Source organism: Artemia sp. Qi Xiang Cuo, chromosome 11 (genome assembly GCF_049724085.1).
Source record: "Artemia sp. Qi Xiang Cuo chromosome 11, ASM4972408v1, whole genome shotgun sequence".
In the NCBI taxonomy this organism is placed as follows: domain Eukaryota; kingdom Metazoa; phylum Arthropoda; class Branchiopoda; order Anostraca; family Artemiidae; genus Artemia; species Artemia sp. Qi Xiang Cuo.
In genome coordinates, this window is record NC_142804.1 from 62,476,632 (window position 1) to 62,497,937 (window position 21,306).

At 32.7% G+C, this 21,306-nt stretch overlaps 2 protein-coding genes across 2 annotated transcripts in view; one reads left to right on the forward strand and one right to left on the reverse strand.

The window, feature by feature from the left end:
* The window catches only part of LOC148947221 (transcription initiation factor TFIID subunit 8-like), a 73,410-nt gene extending 69,310 nt beyond the window's left edge, over window positions 1-4,100 (reverse strand). Inside the window, exon 1 of the mRNA XM_089097324.1 lies at window positions 4,046-4,100. The gene's annotated coding sequence lies outside the window, so the exon portion shown is untranslated. The remainder of the gene's footprint in view (window positions 1-4,045) is intronic.
* Window positions 4,101-4,223: 123 nt separating this feature from the next.
* LOC148947222 (intraflagellar transport protein 172 homolog) overlaps window positions 4,224-21,306 on the forward strand; it is a 214,545-nt gene continuing 197,462 nt past the window's right edge. Inside the window, exons 1-6 of the mRNA XM_089096541.1 lie at window positions 4,224-4,400; window positions 5,923-6,035; window positions 7,925-8,110; window positions 12,308-12,392; window positions 13,471-13,682; window positions 20,298-20,459. Coding sequence (XP_088952667.1) covers window positions 4,224-4,400; window positions 5,923-6,035; window positions 7,925-8,110; window positions 12,308-12,392; window positions 13,471-13,682; window positions 20,298-20,459 — 935 coding nt within the window. The remainder of the gene's footprint in view (window positions 4,401-5,922; window positions 6,036-7,924; window positions 8,111-12,307; window positions 12,393-13,470; window positions 13,683-20,297; window positions 20,460-21,306) is intronic.

A 21,306-nucleotide genomic window follows, 5' to 3' on the forward strand; every position in this document is an offset into this window, starting at 1 on the left:
ATACATCCATATATATATTTATTTGTCATGGCTGGCCAGTTTGGCTTTAGATTTTTCATTAGTCTATACTATTTTTATAAAATTGAAGACTATTTTTGTAAAATTAAAGAGTACATTTTCTCAGCACTAGAATTTGCTCAATATTACAACACTTAAGGCAGAAAAAGCAAGTGGTAAATTTGCAGTTGACAGCATAATTTAGCTAGGATGAAAATGAATATATCACTGAATGCTTTCTTTTATGTTCTTTCATAATTGAATAATTACTTCTGGGGTAAATTACAAATTGAGCCCTTAAAGGGTTTAAAACAGTCCATAGTAACAAAAAGTTTAAAGCATGTTTTTAAAACACAAACTGACTAGTGAGAAAGAATTGCCACTTGTAGCTGATTCAGGAACGGTAATTATTATTTTCATTAGTCTTAATAGTAAAACATTATTTTGAAAACAAATTTGCAGATGTTTTATGAAAAAAAACTAGGAACATCTCAAAAGTGATGTCAGTTTTGCAGTGATGTCATTTTTGAAGGGTAACCTCTTTTTTTTATAGAAATCTGAAAATTTAGTTTCATGAATAACAATTTACAGTACAAATTGAGCCCCTAAAGACTATTAAGACTAAGGAAGATAATAATTAACATTCTTGAATCAGCTACAAATGGCAATTTTTTCTCACTAGACCAGGCTTCTTAAACTATGGGTCATAACCATCTCCAAATGGGGTCATGTAGCAAAATTCTGGGACCACAAAGAGATTTTATTACAGTAACTAAAAAGACATCTTGAATCAAAGCATATTTTGTATGTCAATAAACCAAATGAAATATTTTGAAATCCTTAAATGAAGAAAAAATCCTTTGGAAAATTTATGCCTGTTAGTATAAAATATTTACTAAAAATATCACTGAGTCATGAAATAGAAAAAAGTGGAAGAATGGCTAAGGCTGAATAAGCTGAAAGTAAATCCATAGCAAATTGGGTTTTGTTGTCTGGGGCATATCGCTTTCATATTACCTCTGGTTGCCAGAGCTTATAGTAGGAGACTTAACAATAGGACATCAGAAATCAGTGAAATACCTAGGTAAATAATTGATGAAACATTCAGCTTTTTGGAGCATGTAGGCCTACAGTGTATATTATCAAAAGCAACAAGGAATATAGATATGATAAGGAAGCTAAAGCAGTCAGTTTCTGGTTTTGCATCTTTTATATTTTTAATTAGTCCATCATTAGCCTATTTACTATATTCTTGTTCTGTTTCGTCTGGAACATTTTATGTTCACCTAAGAACATGTGTTCTCCAGAATTCAGCTGGACATGCTATTTATGGAATTGATACACTTGACTCAGTTAGAAATATTTATCCATGAATCCATATTTTACCCTTTTCAGGGTTGTGCTTATTTTATAAGCTTCAACTAATGTATGATAATATTAATAATATTGCTCCAATGTGTCTTTGTTGTATGTTTGAGACAGCTGCTGATGTTCACAGGCATCAAACAAGACAGGTTGGTGTGTATAGAAAACCAATTAGAGTATTTGCAAGGTCTGCTTTCTCTGCCCATCATATATCTTCTGGTGCTGTGGTCTCAGATGCCATCTTCTATTAAGGATTCCATGAGCAGTTGAGAAACCATTGCCTGCAGGTTTGTGAATTATGATATTTCTTTTTTTCTCTCTCTCTCTCAAGTAGTTCCATTGGTTTTGTATATTTTTTGTTTTGTTGTGCATTGGTGGGAACCCAAATGCACTGATGTAAATTAATGCTTTTTTGGAGTGGCAAATACAAGCCCAGGTTACTGGGCTTCATTACTTTTGTTATTTTTATGTAAATAAATAATGTCTCCATTGAAAAAAAAAGACTATTGTCATATGAATTTTCATACTTTAGGCCTACTTCAAAAAAAAAAATAAAAAAAAAAACCTTCACCTTCTCAGAAGATTTTGTGTTACCAGCTACTAGGCCAGGATTTATGCATAGGCCCAGGCCTAGGGATAAAAACAAACACTTGGCAATATTTTTTTTCTCTCAAAAAATGGACTGATGTGCTGCCATGCAAAAAGTTGGGTAGCAAAGTAGCAATGCTACTTGTCAGTTTTCAAATTTGTTGGCAGATGTTGTCTGAAAATTCCATTTTTACATATAAAAATACTTTTTTGCTAAAAAAAGCTGTCAAAATACAAGTTGTGCTGCTAAAGTGTTGGCAGCTTTTGGAATTCTGCTACTTTTTCAATACCTGCTGGTGTGATTTATTGTCAAAGTGCCAGGTGTACTTTGCTGATGTGCCACCTATTCACACAAAGGTGATTTTAAAACAACCTGTGACTGAATTCTGGATCCAAAATAAAACTGAATTTCCCAAATTGCTGATATGGCATTAAATGTTCTTCTACCATCCAACACAATATATTTAGATGAAGTTACTTTCTCAGCTTTAACACATATTAAATCCCAATATAATTGATTGATAACAAATGTTGTAGGGGTCTTACAACCAGCAGTGTCAAACATTCTACCAATATTTAATTTGTTATACAATAAAAAACAGGCACATCCATTATTTTAATTTTAGATTTGTGTATTTTTTACCAATCACCATAAATCAATCATAAAAAAAGAGTCATGCTTAGCTTGCTCCTACTATTTACCCATGCTATTTAACCAAACACTTAGAAAACTATTGGTTTCACTGTTTGCCTGCAAGTCCAGGGACTAGTTGGGTAATTTGTCAATCCTATGACATGGTATTCCACCTTTAGACTACAAGGAGACAAGTCTATTAGACTTAGGCTCACTTGTTCACCTATGAGTCTAAGCAAATTCAGTCCCAGAATTTGTATACAACTCCAGTGGATATTGTACATCATGTGTCAACACAAAATCAATCTAATCTTTCATCCCTTAGTTCTATAACTAGCCTATCAACCTTAGTTCTGCCCTAGGAATAATGTATAGACAGATGGATGATAGACTTATCTAGCAACAAGTGAAATTGCATAACCTTTATACAATCCTAAAAAGGGCTTATGCCATATTTGCCTCTCACTCACTTAGACTATCTGTCTTGGCTTTTTCTACAATTAGCCATGGCCTGATGCTTGTAACTACTTGATTTTGAACTAAATATATGGGGTTGCTATGAAAACTACAATCATAAAACTATGAAAAAGCATAAGAAAAGGGTAAATTTCTACCAAATCATATTATTGAGTTAGGAATAAAGTGAATATACCACTCAATGCCTTTTTTTATGCTGATTATGAATATAGTAATCATTTCTATCAGAAATAAATTTCAGCCCCCCCTCCTATATATGCCAATTCAGGGTATATATTTCTACAACCTAACCAAACCTTGAATTGGCATCATATAGGAGGGCTGAAATTTATTTCTGATAAAAATGATTACTATAGGCCTATTCATAATCAGCATAAAAAAGGCATCAAATGGTGTATTCACTTTATTCCTAACTCAATAATATGATTTGGTAGAAATTTACCAAGAAAAGACATTGTTATATTCAAAAAGTGCACAAAAACAGCATTGATGGGTATGTTCACCAATTTTGTAGCTCAGTAATGGAGAGATCTCTGCCTTTACCAGTATTTGGGTTATAAAGTAGTTTTCATAAATTTTGATAAGCCATCTTCTGCTGGCAAGTGATAAGGGAATAGGCTTGACATCAAGGGCTCAAACTAAATTTGTGAAGAAAGAGGCTAACTTGTTTTCAAAGACACATAAGACATCAAATTGAGTGCACAAACTCTATCTAACAAATTAACGGAAAGCTGCAAATATATCCTAGCCTATTCTACACTCAGGAATGACAGAGTGAAAACAGTTTCTCTGAAAAAAGACATGTACAGCCTCATGGACATAGGGAGGGGGGCAGCTGTCCCTCCTAGACCTTCAAATTTACATTAGATATGACTGAAAAAGCATATGGTTGGAAAAGCAGTTGATAAAAGGCCTTCCATCACACTATCGAATGCCCGACCCCTTAGACAATATGCTGCCTACGCCCATGTACAGCCTACTCACTGGCAGATGGTAACAAAGAAGATTAGGCTATTTAGTCAATAGAATCCAGCTTTTTAAAATTTTCCTATTTGATTAGAGATTTTAGCAGAACGGCATCTAGATCTACAAAAAACTATAATTCTACCTATATTTGTTGCCATGGGAATGTTTAACAACAAATAGTCTTATTATTCTGGAAATGGAAACTTTTGAAATACAGCAAAACGCAAAAGTTGAAAGCATTAATTTTCCTGCTGCTGCATGGGATACGAATGGAAAGCGACTTGCCATCACTAACGGTGCAAAAACAATATATCTTTGTGACGATTCAGGAACAGTTCAAGACAAATTTTCTGTAAAAGCTGAACATCTAGAGGTATCTCGTTAGGTTTTCTTTTTTATTACTTTATAGTGGCTACTCATTGGCAAAGTTGATCTATCAATCTTGAGCGTGCCATTTTTTTGCCCCCGATTTCGCGAACTGGTGCCCTTGGTCAGACTGGTTTGTACAAGGTCCGTAAGAATCTTAATTTGTTTCTGATTGGTCGATTATTTTTAGCTTACCAATTGTAGATAGTTTTGCATGTGTGTGTAATAATTTTAAGGGGTTTCGAGGGTTCAAGGCGCAAGAATAGATTTGGAATTTAATGGTAAGAAGACCAAGCTGCTTAGACTAGAAATAAATTTCACTTGAGAGGTAATATTAAGTGACAGTAAAATCGTTCAAGGGCATAACTGCACTCATTTGGGTAGCATTCTTAATAAAGACGGTGGGTGTGGTGAAGATTTACACTACTGATTAGCCAAGTTTATTTTATTTTTACAGGTGGAAACGTTGGGAAAAATAGGACCGTAAATCTTTAGACTATGGCCTTATAACTTGGGCGTTTTGTAAGTTCTAGGAACATATGTTTAATGCGTTTAAGAAGACTTGTCTAAAGAGGGTCTTAGATCACTTTATGAACTGCCTCTAAAAATGTGTTTGAAATAACTAGTTCTTATGCAATATTAATTTTACTTTGGAAACTCGAGACATTCCTCCTCCCCCCAAACTAGTAAAATACTGGATCCAATAATGTTTTCCTCTGTTGTTTCGACAAAAATGATCAAAAACTTTCCTATAAAATGAAACTTATAAGAAAATAACTGAAGTTGAAACTAGGAAATAATCAAAACAAACTACCACTCAAAATGGAGTGACTGCCACTAATTTTATTGATGGAGACTGTTTCCACCAGAAGGCTGTTGTACAGCCTCCAGTACAATTGTAATTTGACTAACAGATAAAACAGTAAAATATAGCAAGCTTTCAGTGCTGTACCAAATGAATCCTAGTTCCAAAGAAGAATATTTATGGCTCTTTATTTGCGCTTATTACCTGACAATTAATTACACTGGTTTACTTGTGAGACCCGTAATTGAGAGTATACATTATAATGCGTTACTAAAACTTTTCCAGAGAGAGGTAATTAAGGACCCCAGAACTATAAAGACCTTATTAGTTGTAAAAAAAAAATAAAAAAAGAAAGAAAAATGAAATGAAATAAAACCCAGAACTAATTAAAGTAGTAAAGAGTGAAGTAACGTGGTATAAGACTTAAAAAGACATAAAATACTTATGACAGGAAGGGCTACTGCATCCTTTCCCCAGTTGAAAAGATTTAGTGTTGCCTACCTCTTGATTGAAAACTTACCACGACCTAAGGCAAATCAATAATTGTAAAGGTTTTTCGATTTGCTTTTCAAAACCAATATGTTATTTTCCAGGCTTCGACAAGACTGCAAAATTTCTAGAAAAGTTAAGGGTGGTGGATAAAGGCTTGAGGGAGGATAGGAAGAACAGGGGAGGTGTTACAAATAACTGATCATCTTTATTTGTACAATTTTCTTTATTGTAGAAGCATGCTGAAGATGTCAAGGTTGTATCGCTTTGTTTCTCATCAGACGGCTCAAAATTAGCTGTTGGACAGTCAGACCTATATATTAAAATTTACAGAATTGGTAATGAATGGTAAGTTGCCAATCTCTTTTTAAACATTTTGTGCTACAAAATGTTTCCGAATTTCCCTCCCATTTACTATTAATGTTGGATGTAATTTTACATCGTCCTGAGAGATTTAACTAAAAAATTATTATAACAAATTACAAAAAGCATCATTTAAAACACGTTTATATAACACTATTTTGTTTGAAAAGAGCAGGGTACTGAGGAGGGGCAACCCCCTCATATACGCAATATATTCTGTTCGTTTTAAGTTTAATATTGCTCCTTACTTTCAGTTCAAAAAACTTGTTTTTTTTATTTATAAGGTTATAATAAGGAACTAGTATCAAAAAGACATTAGCTGCCAAAACCTGGAGAATATCATTAAAAAACTTGCTATTGGTTTGTTTTTACCTGAATAGAATTGCTTCGTTTCCTGTTGTTTTTCTTCAGTCCTGGTTTAAATTCTTTGAACTGATGGTCCTACAATTGTTTTAATTTTTGATTATAGTTTTAGTTTTCCACATTTTATTGTAATTATTATCTTATTTTGTATGGTCTTTGCTGACGACGGCCCTTGGATATAGAGCCACAATATTCATTTAGGGATAAAAGATTTCACTGTCTCAGATTAATTCCTCGTTGTTTTACCTGTTGTTGGTTGTAAAAGTGCTATATTTATCACAACGCCCAAAAAAGGCTTAATCTGTTTTATTTTTGATCGTTTAATAATATATTGGGGATGAATACAAGCCAAAAATAACCTGAGAAACAATATTGTTTTATGAAAAAAATTATTTTGTAAAAAATATGTTTCTTGATTCATGAAAAACCAAAAGGGAGAAATATTGTTTATCTCATAATCGGGATGAAACCTTCAGGGTAAGTACACTGGAAACCTTCTGGATAAAACATTCTGGAAGAAAAGCGTGGCTACATCAATTCTTGGCGCTAAAAGTTTGAGTGTCTTTTTAGGCTAATCTGCTTCCATATTGCAGACCCTTTATGCCCTTTAACTAAAATTTCAGACCCGAGAGAACCTCACTTGAGCCAAAAATTAAGGATTTTTTTGAAGACAACAAAACATAACTCTTTTTGGTAAATTTTTGACAGTTTCTATTATAGACTTACGAACAAAGTAAACATACCACTCGATGCCTTTTTTATGTTCTTTACGAATATGATATTCATTTTTGTCGGAAATGAATTTTACCCCACCCCTATATATAACAAGTCAGGATATATACTTGCACATTAGGGGGTGGGAGTAAAGTTTAAACTTACCCCTCATTTGCATAAAAAATAAACTTGAACCCCACCGCCCTAATGTGCAAATATATACCCTGAATAGGTATATATAGATTTGGGGGTAAAATTAATTTCCGACAAAATAATTGTTGTATTTGGAAAGACCATAAAAAAACATAGCGGCATCGAGTGAAGCTGATTATAAAGATGATAGGTTGAATGGGTTTGAGTTTCATTGGGTGGATTTGAAGGATATTGAGTTATGTTGGGTTGAATTAGGTGGACGTAAAAGTTGGTTTAGGGATGATTTCAATGGGTGTTGAGTTGAATGAGGGTTGAATTGAATGAGGGTTTAGCTAAAAGAATTCAGAGGAACAGGGCTGTTCCCTGTTCCTCTGAATTCCCTGTTTGTATAACTACATCGTATATGTAATTTCCTTGGCTGCAATGTTTATGGTTAGACCTCGACGGACATAAACATATTTTGAATAGTGGTTGCATTGATATTTGACACCTGGAGCTCTGGACTCGTTACTGATAAGAAAAGTTTTTTTGTAGAACTTACTTTAGAATCTGCCGTCATTTAAAGATGACGGCATAAATTTAAAGATAAAGATTATTATTTTTTCCGTAGCTGAATCATTTATTGGGATGTAATTTCTATTTAGGGGCTTCAAGAAGAGTATAAGTGGAAAGTTACCCTTGGAAGCAATACCTTTGCTCATTTTCTGGAGCAAAAATCTTCCTTTGCTCGTTGTTCAAGCTGATGGCACTTTAAAAACTTGTGGGGACAAAAAGTACAAGGCAAAGGTTCTTTTGTCATCAGCAGCACCCTGTACATATTTAGACGCTAGGTAAGTTTAGATTTTAGAGTTTTTTTTTCAAGAAGACATTTATTACTAAAGTGTAGAAAATAGTGAATTAAATTTTGAATAAAAAAGAACACCATATACACTTATGAAGTTCTTGGTAGAAGCGGGTGCCAAATTCAAAAAGAAAAACGTTTGTGAAAAATCAGCAAAAAAGTGAAAAGGAAACGATCAAAAATGGGGTTTTTAAGGCCAAACGGAATTACTGAATAAACAAACAAAGCGAATATTTCGAGAGGACAACCGCCTCTCTTCTTAAGCGCGAAACGAAATAATGTACTCAAGGAAAGTGCCGAAGAAAAAAACAACTAAAAAACAAACGCGGAAAGTCAATGTGAATATAAAAAAAACAACGAAAAAACCAAAAACTTGAAAGATGAATAAAATTCAATAAAAGCCAAAAATTATAAGAATTTATAACAAATACCATTATTTCGTTTCGCGCTGAAGAAGAGAGGCGGTTGTCCTCTCGAAATATTCGCTTTGTTTGTTTATTCAGTATTGTCGTTTGGCCTTAAAAAACCCAATTTGATCGCTTCCTTTTCTTATATTTGTACCGTGAGTAAAATGCGATGTATTTAAAATACCAAAATAAAGTTCCTTCTTTATAAATATAATTCCGACTTCCTATAATTAAGTTAAATCTATTTTCAAAAATGAAAAGTCATTAATTAGCAAAGAAAAAAAACCGCAGTTAGCCTCAGACAAAGAACGGCGCTATCCAAGCTTTGGATTTCGCTAAGAGAGTGGGCTATAAAAAAAGGTGCTACGCACAATATTTATAAGGAAGTTTAAATGATAAGAACCGTTTGAAAGTTTGAATCATCAGAAATATTTAAAACAGTTTATTGGACGAAGGGTTCGCATCCTTGGGCCAATTGAGCCAATTGTGAGCCAGTTCTTACAGCGCAGGAAAAAAAGAATTACGTTTGATAGTGGGGTAAAAGTGCTTTTTGGAAGTATTCGTAAATCAGAATCAGGACCATTCAGATAGAATTTTTTCGCCATTCAAGCTTGGCAATTCTTTCATTTTGTATCTCAGTCACCATTGTTGTCGTTTGAAGCGACTCACTGCTGTTCACCTAAATATGTAAGTCTCAATAAATCTATTGTTTTTTACCTGTGTTTATTTCATTTTATATGTCTGCATCTAGTCTGATAACAGGTAATTAGTTCGTAAATCTCCAAGGACGTTCCCAGGGAATCTGATCTCCAAATAGCTCAAGAAAAAGAGGTCACATTTATATTTCTACACGTTTTATTTTCTCTCAATAATTGAGGGCGGCGCGGTCATAAAGTTACTTCACTTCCCATTGCTGTGGTGCGAGGCTTGCTGGCACAATCCTTAGCAGTATAAGCGGCGCTATTAGAGAAATTATAGAGTGTAAGTTCACTGCTTTCGGGCATAATATTGTATTTGACGCGGTCGATATTTATTACCACAATTAAGCCCAGTCCCTTTCTTTTATAGCCACATTTCTTTATAGCACACAAAAAACCTTCATCGCTACAAATGGCGCGGTCGGTAGGATAAATGTTAATGTTACAAGTGAACATGGTAAACCCAATATTGTGTGTTGTAAATCGTTCTTATATGTAATTTTAGATGTCCGGATAAAGTTATGTGTAGCGTTGTCGAGCTATTCATTTAATGTAGCATAGATAGAAAGTAGTGTGCCATATAAACAGCAAAATCAAAAAAAAACCTTGTAAAAAGTGAATTCAGAAAAATGTGAAGGTAGAATAGCCCCAACCTTGTTGGAAACGTAAAGTAATCAGTGTTAGATGTAGAAGAAAAAAATCTTTAGTATAGTAGCTATCCTAAAACCATGGATAATCTTAGTCCGGTAGATGAATTTTAGATAGGGACGTAGAATAAAATAAGAAAAGTAATAGAGAAAATTTTTAGCACTCCTGATTAAGCCATAACATAAATATAAAATAATTATGCAGAAGAAATAGTTAATAAATTGCGAACATTTTAAAAGCCCAAAGGCAAGCAAGTGCTAATGACGGGACGTCATTAATTGATGGGAAGGGTAATATGTACCGTGAGTAAAATGCGATGTATTTAAAATACCAAAATAAAGTTCCTTCTTTCTAAAGATAATGCTGACTTCCTATAATTAAGTTAAATCTAGTTTCAAAAATGAAAAGTCCTTAATCAGCAAAGAAAAAAAACCGCAGTTAGCCTCAGACAAAGAACGGCGCTATCCAAGCTTTGGATTTTGCTAAGAGAATAGGCAATAAAAAAGGTGGTTCGCACAATATTTATAAGGAATTTTAAATGATAAGAACCGAGTGAAAGTTTTAATCATCAGAAATATTTAAAACAATCTATTGGACGAAGGGTTCGTATCCTTGGGCCAATTGAGGCAATTGTAAGCCAGTCCTTACAGCGCAGGAAAAAAAGAATTACGTTTGATAGTGGGGTAAAAGTGCTTTTTGAAAGGATTCGTAAATGAGAATCAGGACCATTCAGATAGAATTTTTTCGCCATTCAAGCTTGGCGATTCTTTCATGTTGTATCTCAGTCACCATTGTTGTCGCTTGAAGTGACTCACTGCTGTTCACCTAAATATGTAAGTCTCAATAAATCTATTGCTTTTTTACCTGTGTTTATTTCATTTTATATGTCTGGATCTAGCCTAATGACAGGTAATTAGTTCGCAAATCTCCAAGGACGTTCCCAGGGAATCTGATCTCCAGATAGCTCAAGGAAAAGAGGTCACATTTATATTTCTACACATTTTATTTTCTCTCAATAATTGAGGCCGGCGCGGTCATAAGGTTACTTCACTCCCCATTGCTATGGCGCGAGGCTTGTTGGCACAATCCTTAGCGCTATAAGCGGCGCTATCGGAGAACTTATAAGGTGTAAGTTCACGACCTTCGAGCATAATAATACCTTTAACGCGATCAATATTTATGACCACAATTAAGCCCAGTCCCTTTCTTTTATAGCCACATTTCTTTGTAGCACACAAAAAATCTTCATCGCTACATATTATGGCAGGCCAATGCGGTTTAAAGTAAAAAAAAAGAAAATGCCACCAAACCGCTTAAGAAGGCATAGCTTTCCTTTGGAAGTGTAGTTGTATTTAAAAATGAATAGATTTTTAATGTCTATGTTGTTTAATGTCTCTGACGAAAAGTGCTGTCAAATATAGCTAAAACGTTTTGTCTTTTTGTAATTAATGGTTTGTCAAAAGTTGTGTTCTAATTAACCATCTAATAAAAAAATAGGTCAATTGCTTATGTCATAATTGCAGAAAGAACTAAAATGTTTGCACCTTTTGATTTTTATGAAAATATCAGGGGTTGAGTTTGTAGTCATCAACCGTATTAGAATAAAAGTAATAAGAAATAATTAATTATCATTAAGCAATATTGACTTATAGAATATACCCTTAATATTTAATGCTTAGCCGTAACAAAAAAAATTTCAAAATCATTCTTAATTTCCACTAATTTGGTTGTAATACTTCAAAAAGACCCTGTTTATCGCTGTTTTTCATGCTTTCCATCCGTTCTTTTTTTATATTTTGAATAACTTATTAGGTAGAAAAAAGCGTATGAGTTTTGATAGCTATATAAGTTTTCAAGAATATTCATTTTTTTTATAATCAAGGCAATCTACTAGTAAATCAAACTAACAACATAATAATAAATGATAATAAATATATAATAGGTAATAATAAATAATAAACCAAACTAATAACGGACGAATGTCACTAGACGTTTGGGTGAAGATACCGCCCCTTAATACCATCTATAGAACTAAAATATCAGTTCGGGATAAAATTTTTTTTTACCAAGTTTAGAGGAAAAATTCTCGATTCAAAAATATTTATAAAAACTAATTAAGTTTAAACTCGAAAAATACCCTCATTTTGTTTCCATTTTCTTTCTTTAAAATTCCTTCATTTAAAATGTGCAGAAAATTAACGTAACTTCTCATATAAGCATATTTACAAGCATAGGAACGGCAAAACACAAAAGTATTCTACAGTTATTTCTTGAATAAAAAAATTCGTAAATTAGAATTTTAATCGTCACATTTGAATTTCGCCCTCAAAATCCATTGATAGTTATTTTTCAACAATGTTCCGATTTGTTAGATAATTGGCAGCAAGAGTATCCTGATTGCTTCACTATTTTAACGATTTTTCTTTTTTTTAGGATTGACGGAGCGATTATATTTTCGGCTCACACAGATGGCTCTGTAAATGCTTTTGCTGTCGTGGATCAAGATATAAAATTTAAGGTAAAAAGATTTTAACTCTTTAACGATTTTAAGTTTTATAGACGAAAATCGTTACCGTATTTAGCTAATTAGTTTTGCTTATTTAGTTTTACGGTTCAATGTGGCAACAGTGACAAAAATTTGGTACTGCCATAAAAACTTCATAAATTTAAAACAACAAACAGAAAAATCTTGAAAATTGTTGGTTCCATGCATAAATAGGTATAACATAGGTCCTGGGAGGGGGGTCGTTTTAATTTTGATGTCCTTGACACTTTGAAAGTGTAATTTTAAGGTCACCATTTTTCCTGCTCCAAGTTTAAACTCTACGTCTGGTGACAATATTAATATTGCGTCGTATTGACGCTTGTAACGTTATAGCAAATGTACTAGGATTTTAGGCATTGATTATTATTCGCTTGACCCTTTTAAACGATGTTGCCACGGGCCCAAAAAGAGAGGTATTAGGCAGATTCTGCATAACCATTTTCGTTTTGTACATCTTTTTATTGAAAAACTTTGCATTGGAGCATATTGTGCCAACCGCAGCGTTGAGCTGGAATATATATATATATATATATATATATATATATATATATATATATATATATATATATATATATATATATATATATATATATATATATATATATATATATATTATATATATATATATATATATATATATATATATATATATATATATATATATATATATATATATATATATATATATATATATATATATATATATATATATATATATAATATATATATATATATATATATATATATATATATATATATATATATATATATATATATATATATATATATATATATATATATATATATATATATATATATATATATATATATATATATATATATATATATATATATATATATATATATATATATATATATATATATATATATATATATATATATATATATATATATATATATATATATATATATATATATATATATATATATATATATATATATATATATATATATATATATATATATGTGTGTGTGTGTGTGTGTGTGTGTATGTGTGTGTGCTCGAAAAACAATTTATTTTCTTTTTCAGCATCACCATCGATCGACTAAATCGCCGCCAATAATTTCTTGTGCTTGGATGGGTACAAATTTCATTCTTTCTACAGAAAACAGGAATTTTTACTGTATTGATGACAGCGGAAAAATTTTAGCGAAAGCGTCATTGCCAACTGGGATGACATTCAGCCCGTTTCTCACTTCCTATCCTTGTGGCAACAATGTGATTTTATTCCTCAATCAGACGTAAGTTTCCTCTTTTTTATAAGTTGCCGCATTGTCAATTACAAAACAACTAAGCAAATGCAGCAATTTTTAGTTTATAAAAATTATCATCAATTGTGGTTTATTGGATTATAGTTGCGTTTTACTGAATTTTCTTGAAGGTGTTTAATTAATGTTCGAAACTCATACTAATTTTGACTAAGACTGCGACTGAGGTTTTAACAATATCCCAAGATTCACTTGAAAAAAATACCTAGGTTTAAAAAAAAGAACCGCAAGATATTAGATAATGATAACATATGTATTTGTTCTACTTTTTGAGTGTAGAATTTAATATATATGCTGTTTCAAAGATCCTAAAGCTTAGGATTGAAGATAGGCGTCAATTGGAGGGGGCTGGACTTGCTTCCTAGATTTTTTGCCCCCACCCTAAATTCATAGAATACCTTTTTTTCGATATTGCCATTGAAAAATGCCTTTTTTGGTGTTTTCGGTGACAAAATTGAAAGAAAACAACATAATTGGTCCCCTAGAAGTTGAAAAAAGTACTTTGCTCTCCTCCTACATTTTCAGGAATTAACACTACCAGGACTGAAATATCAAAGTCTTTTTAGGTATTTTTTTTTAGGGATTTTCACTGAAAAATGCCTTTTTTTGGTGTTTTCGGTGACAAAATTGAAAGAAAAAAACATAATTGCTACCTAAGAAGTTGAAAAATATGCTTTGGTCCTACATTTTCAGGAATTAACACTACCAGGACTGAAATATCGAAGTCGTTTTAGGTATTTTTTTTAGGTATTTTCATAGAAAAATGCTTTTTTTTGGTGTTTTCGGTGACAAAATTGAAAGAAAAACAACATAATTGCTCCCATAGAAGTTGAAAAATGTACTTTGCTCTCCTCCTACATTTTCAGGAATTAACACTACCAGGACTGAAATATCAGAGTCTTTTGAGGTATTTTTTTTTAGGTATTTTCATTGAAAAATGCCTTTTTTTGGTGTTTTCGGTGACAAAACTGAAAGAAAACAACATAATTGCTCCCCTAGAAGTTGGAAAATGTACTTTGCTCTCCTCCTACATTTTCAGAAATTAATGCCACCAGGACTGAAATATCAAAGTCTTGGGGAAAATAAGAAGGAGTTTCACGTCTTCAAAGATGAAAAAAATGAAGTGATTTTCACGTCTTCAAAGATTTTCACGTCTTCAAAGATGAAAAAAATGAAGTGTTTAGTTCAAGTATAAAAACAAATTGAAAACCAAATGGAAAACAAAAAAGAAAAAAAAATTGTAGGCAAATTAAAAGAAAACAAACAGGTTAAATACTTTGAGCCAAAATGTGTATTTTCCTGTGGAAATTATTTTTGGATTTGAAATTTAAATACTCAGATTCTGTCTCAACTGGTTTTTCATTTATAATTAAATGGGAAGAGTGTGAAAAACTTATTAAAATGCTACTGACATGTTTATTAGATATTATTATTATTATTATTGTTATTATGGGAAAAGACCCACTATCCCTGGATTGAGACACAAGCCTTCAAGGCCAATTTCCCACACACCCCAAAAACTCTGCTCAATTTTTGTTTGGTTGGGGGGCGGGGCAATGATGGATTTTGCCTCCCCATCCTTGCCATAAATCTAGCCCACTGTGAGACTTCTTCTTCCTTCACCATGTCTTCCAGCTTGACAAAGACATTATGAAATATCTCAAGCTGGTGTATAATCCTAGCAGGACATCATTCTATTAGATATCTTCTTGTTTCCACGGTACCGATCTTGCATTGTTGGAATAATGTGGATTCAGGCCTCTCTATTCGGGAACGATGTTTCCCAAGATTTATAAATTCTGATATGACTTCTGCAACTATTCTCATCTTAGACCTTCTCAGTCGTAGAAGAATATGCAGTGGGTTGGTCCGTATATTAGGCTGTGATAAGAAATAACAGATATTACTAATTACATTATTTTTTCTTAGTGCATACTAATTAATACCTAATCAAATGTTTCATTCTAATTAGTTCATAATTACTAGAATGATTCGGTAGAGATAGTTCTAAAAGGATTAAAAAATAATCATGCCTCAGATGATGATATTCTGGTAAATAAGTATTCAAAATATGGTGGCTGAGAAGTTAGAGATAAGTTACTGAAGATTTTGAGTGTGATGTTTGAATGAGGGGAAGTACGTAGGGACTTTCAAGAAACTTTAACTAAATCCCTTTATAAGGAAAGTAATAGTAATAGTAATAAAATAAAAGTAATAAAATAAATAAAATAAAATAAAGTAATAAAATAAAATAAAGTAAAAGTAATAGTAAAGGCTGTGTGTGGTAATTATAGAGGCTTTAGTTAAGTTTATTTTGGAAACAACTTAATTAGTATGAGGCTACTTTTCAGACTTAGATAAAGATTATAGATAATATAGATAGTCATAATAATTACAGTATAGATAATTATAGATACAGTTTTAAGAGATGAACACAGTATTTATAAGAAGGGAGGGATATGTACCAAATTTTCACTCTTAGATTAATAATTGAGAAGTGCCGGAGTCATCAAACCCCTTTAGTTTTCAATTTTATTGAATATGAGCAAGCGTTTGATTGAACCGATGAAAGAGCTGTAGCGAAGCCATATTCTTGTATGATACACCAGATAAATACATTACAGTGATTGGTGCTGTGTAAGAGAACAATATTGCTGCATCCACCATCGGCAGCTCAATAGTGCTGCCTAAGTAAAGAACGATGTTTGCACAATGTATTATTTTTTTGGGATCTTTTAGACCAGGGCACTTCGTATCGAAGGAGTTGTCGTAGAAACTTCGGAAAGAGCTCATTCGATAGGAAATTAGAAGGGCTTGTGCTCTTTTTAATAGCCAAAATTGATTGGACTGCAACTAACACCCTTCCACACCCACCATTTCCCCAAACACATTCAATCAAAATTTCGAGATAGCCATTTTCTTCAACATAGTTGAAAGATCTGGAAATCATGTCTTTGAGGAAGACACTCTCCCACAGCCTTCAGGGCAAGGGTTGTAAGTTATGCCCTGGAAGCATATAAGGTTTTTATGAAAGGCGTTGTGTAGAAACTTCAAAAAGCACTCATTCGATCGGAAATTAAAAGGGTTAGTGCCCTTTTTAATAGTAGAAAGTGAATGGAGAGCAAATAACCGCCCTCTCACGCCGACCATTTCCCTAAACACATCCAATAAAAATTTTAAGATAGAAACTTCGTAGCAACTTCGAAAAGGACTCATTCAATTGGAAATTGAAAGAGCTAGAGCCCTTTTTAAAAGTCGAAAGTGATTGAAGGGCAACTAGTCCCCCTCTCACGCCCTCCATTTCCCCAAACACATTCAATCAAAATTTTGAGATAGCCATTTTGTTCAACGTAGTTTATAGTTCTGAAAATTTGGTCTTTGAGGATCCCCTCCGCCCCACAGCCTTCACGGGAAGGGTTGTAAGTTATGCCCTGGATGCATGTAAGGTTTTTGTAGGAAGAATTATTGTAGAAACTTCAAAAAGGGCTCATTCGATTGGAAATTGAAAGGGCTATTGCCCTTTCCTGCATTATTTCCCCAAACATTTCTGATCAACACTTTGATATGGCCATTTTGTTCAACATAGTTTAAAGGTCTGGAAATTATGTCTTTGAGGATGACAAACCTCCCCTCACAGCCCTCAGGACAAGGGCCATGAGTTATGCCCTTGGGGCATATAAGGTTTTTATAAAAAGTTTTGTCGTAGAAGCTTCAAAAAGGGCTCATTCGATTGGAAAGTGAGAGAACTAGTGCCTTTTTAATTAGTCAAAAGTGATCAGATGGCAAATGCCACCCCCCCGTGACCATTATTTCCCCAAACATTTCCAGTCAAAATTTTGAGATAGCCCTTTTGTTCAACGTATTTGAAAGATCTGGTAATTATATCTTTGAAGATAACAAAAATTCTTTTAAAAGAAAAAAATTCTTTTGAATGTAATAAACTGTACTGAAGTGTGTAATATACTTTAATACTTTACTGAAAAATATTCTTTTAAATGTTTTCAGTTTTGTAGCTTTTAGAAATCACAAATTAATTAAGATTTTAAGGAATAAATATCAGCAAATGCATATTAAACAGACAGTGTACATTCTTATCGGTAAATTCATTTGAATTTTCTTCGGTAAAGTACAAATTATATTCTGGCTTTTAGAAAGCACAGGGGTTTAGAATCCTACTCATATTAGTTTCTGCTCGTTTTGAGTTTGACTCTGTTATATATTTTGTTTTCTGTTTGTTTCGGGTTTTATTTATTTCTTGATACTTATTTGTGGTAGTTGTATGCTTGGTAGATTATTTGATTCTATTTTTTATTCATTTTTGGTTTAAAGGAGTTCTTAAGTTTTTTTTTAAATCTTATTTTGTGGAAAAGTTTTTCTTAATTAATTGAATCAGAAGTCAAGCAGGGTTGCGTTCTGCCCGTTTATATTGACCATTCTGATGGACACTGTCCCGAGGAACACGGAAAAGGCTATGGGAGAGTATCGAATAAACTGGGAAGTTACATCTCCCTTAGGCCTAGAATATCCAGATGATTTGAGTGTCCTAGATAAAAAGGTTTCCAAAATGAATGCATTTTTGGCGACTTTAAGATTTTCGAGTGACAAGAATAGGTTTGAAAACTAATATTAAGAAAACTAAGTCGCTTAAAGTAGAAATAAATGAAGGTGAAAAAGTGCTGTTGGGTTGCGAAACGATAGATCAAGTGGATAGTTTCTCTCACCTACGCAGTATTAGTAGTGATGTCGTTAGGTGCAGTGAGGATGCTATAAGTAGAATAGCCAAGCCGAAGGTCCTTCTTCTCAGCTAGAAAAGTTTGGAAGAATCGGAGGATAAGCTTGAGAAAAATGATTAGATTATTAGCAGCTAAAATGATTAAAGTGGTCAAACATGTGAAACAAAAGGATTCAGTGGTCATTACAGGGGTCAAACCCCCCTCCGAAATGTTTGTCTGACTCAAAAACGTAACAAAAATGGACATAAACAAATTTTGTATGCGTTTTTAAGTTTTTTTTGTGTAACCTGTGTCTTTTGAGTTTTTTTTTGTGTTCCATTAAATGGATTTAATGGAAAATTTGAACTTCTTGACAGGGTGTAAAGAGGGAATCTTTGAATTGATTAGGATGGAGGAGTGTGCTCAGTTTTTGCCTCAGGCAGCTTAGTACCCATAATTGATACTGATGCTAATTTATTATCTCGGCGATAAACTAGAACAGTATAGTAGTATTATATATATGTACTTGACGAAGCTCATGTAGCTATGGCTACAAACAAACATAAAAAAAAAAAAAAACTGTCTAATCCAACATCGATTAGTAACATTGAAATCAAATGAGGCACTTGATATTCCATTTACGCGATCTAGAACACACTAGACATATCCTATAGTCTCAGAGGTGTCCCAATTTGGAACGCACAACAACTGCTATCCATATTCGACAAACCGAAAACCAAGTCCCTCAATTACTATAGCACGGCAAATTATATCATTGTACCCGACTTTACAATAAGTATCACTGTCAATGTATCAGCGAACCCACTTGGCAAGCATATATGCACCTTATATATCTACCAAAAGACATTATATTTACCTAAGAGCATTGATCACCTTTAATTTTACTGGGAAGTATACAATCAGTAAAGAAACACATCTAAGTTTGGATGCTCTCAAGCATTGTTGTAAAATTCGTGCGCTGTAAATTGTCATTTGACAGAGGAGCAATATAAGCTTTAGTGCAACGATGGCCATAATCTAGGCATATCGCTAATGTACGTGCACAAACCTATGTGAATACTTAATCATACAACAAAATTGCAGAAAAATTCAATATAACATAGTAAATATAAATACCCCAGACATAATTATTTTTGAGTATCGGCTTATACCAGAACTATTCAAATAACACTGAGAGCAACGCTTTCAGCCGATTTAAATACAAATAAATAAATAGCACTAGCCCTCCTCCCGGAACAATTTCACTCTCACTCAAATTCTAAGAATTAAATTCCGAATATCACACCTTAATCTTTACCACTTGTGTCGCAATCTGCCCTAAGCTACCGGGAAGATAAACCAGATTCCTTCAGCAAATTACCGTAAAATATCATTCAAGATATCTTGATAACTTTTATTATACTTCTGTAAAAGCTGATTATACTTTAAACAAAGCTTTTTAAATTGCCAAGCAAGTTTATTGGCGGAAAAACCTCTTACGATTAGCTTCTTGCTAAGTAACATACATCTATTCCTAAAATCGATGTAATTAGTACAAATTCTTGCATATCTAAACAGTTGGGAAAAATAAAATTCTCTCCCCATCCCCAAGGCTGTCTTGGTACTTTTCGTGCTGACTGAAATCAAATACCCCTCAACAACAATTTTTGACATGTTTTTCAATAATTTTTCTGAATTTGTTATTCTGAACTTTTCAAATGTAAAATTACAATTGTTTTTTACATGTTTGAAAAACTCCCGGTAGGAATCGTCGTTGGGGAAAGGATACTAAGTAATTTCTGTTGACGAAAATCTAGTGTCTTAATTCAAAGCAGTGATTTATCATTCCACATAGTGCAAGAATTTTTAATTTCAGAGTCTACGAGCTTTGTTTGGATCAGAGCTGTATTAAAATGAATAAAATCAGTGATATTCCCCAGGAATTTCTCGTTGTTTCGGCAACATCATGTTCTCAAAGTCCTTTTATAATACTAGGAAGAGGAAATGGACCATCTGTGCTCGCATATCCAATCAAAAGGTATTTATTTATCTTCAGTGTCATCCTAATTCTTTCCATATATTATTAATTCACCTTCAGAATACACTCTTGTTGCTTTTGCTGATGATAGCAAACTTGGAACTTAGAACAGAGACTGAGGTTCGTTCAAATTTGGCAAATATAATTGAAATACTTGGTAAATACACTTGGTAAGAATACTTAGTAAATATACTCGATTATGATTCGGCCTAAATTACCTTGTCCTAAATGTTTCAAAGTTTATTTTTTTAATTTTGTCAAGATTTGGCTTCAATTGCAAGCAATTCAGTTTTTATATGGTTCTGTTTGCCGACTAAAGGACCGTGCGTTATTTTTTTTTTTAGCTAAAAAAGTTAAAAACTTTTTCTACAAACATAAGTTTTATAAAAAAAAGTAAAGAACTTCATTAAACCAAAATGAACAAAAATAGAATCAAACAAACTATCAAGCATACAACTACCACAAATCAGCATCAATAAATAAATGAAACTCAAAACAAACAGGAATTAAAATAAATAGAAGAGTCAAACTCAAAACGGGCAGAAATCAATATGAGTAGGGTTCTCAACCCCTATGCTTTCTAAAAGCCAGAATATAATTTGCACTTTACTGGAAATAAAGTACAAAATGGATTTACTGAAAAAAAATGTGCATTGTTAGTTTAATACACATATATTCATTCCTTATATTTATATTTATTTCTTAAAATCTCAATTAATTTTTGATTTCTTAAAGTCATAAAAATAAAAACATTTAAAAGAATTTTTGGTGGACATGAGCGGGAGGTTAGTTGCCTTCCAATCACTTTCGGCTTTTAAGAAGGACACTAGCCCTTTCGATTTCCAAT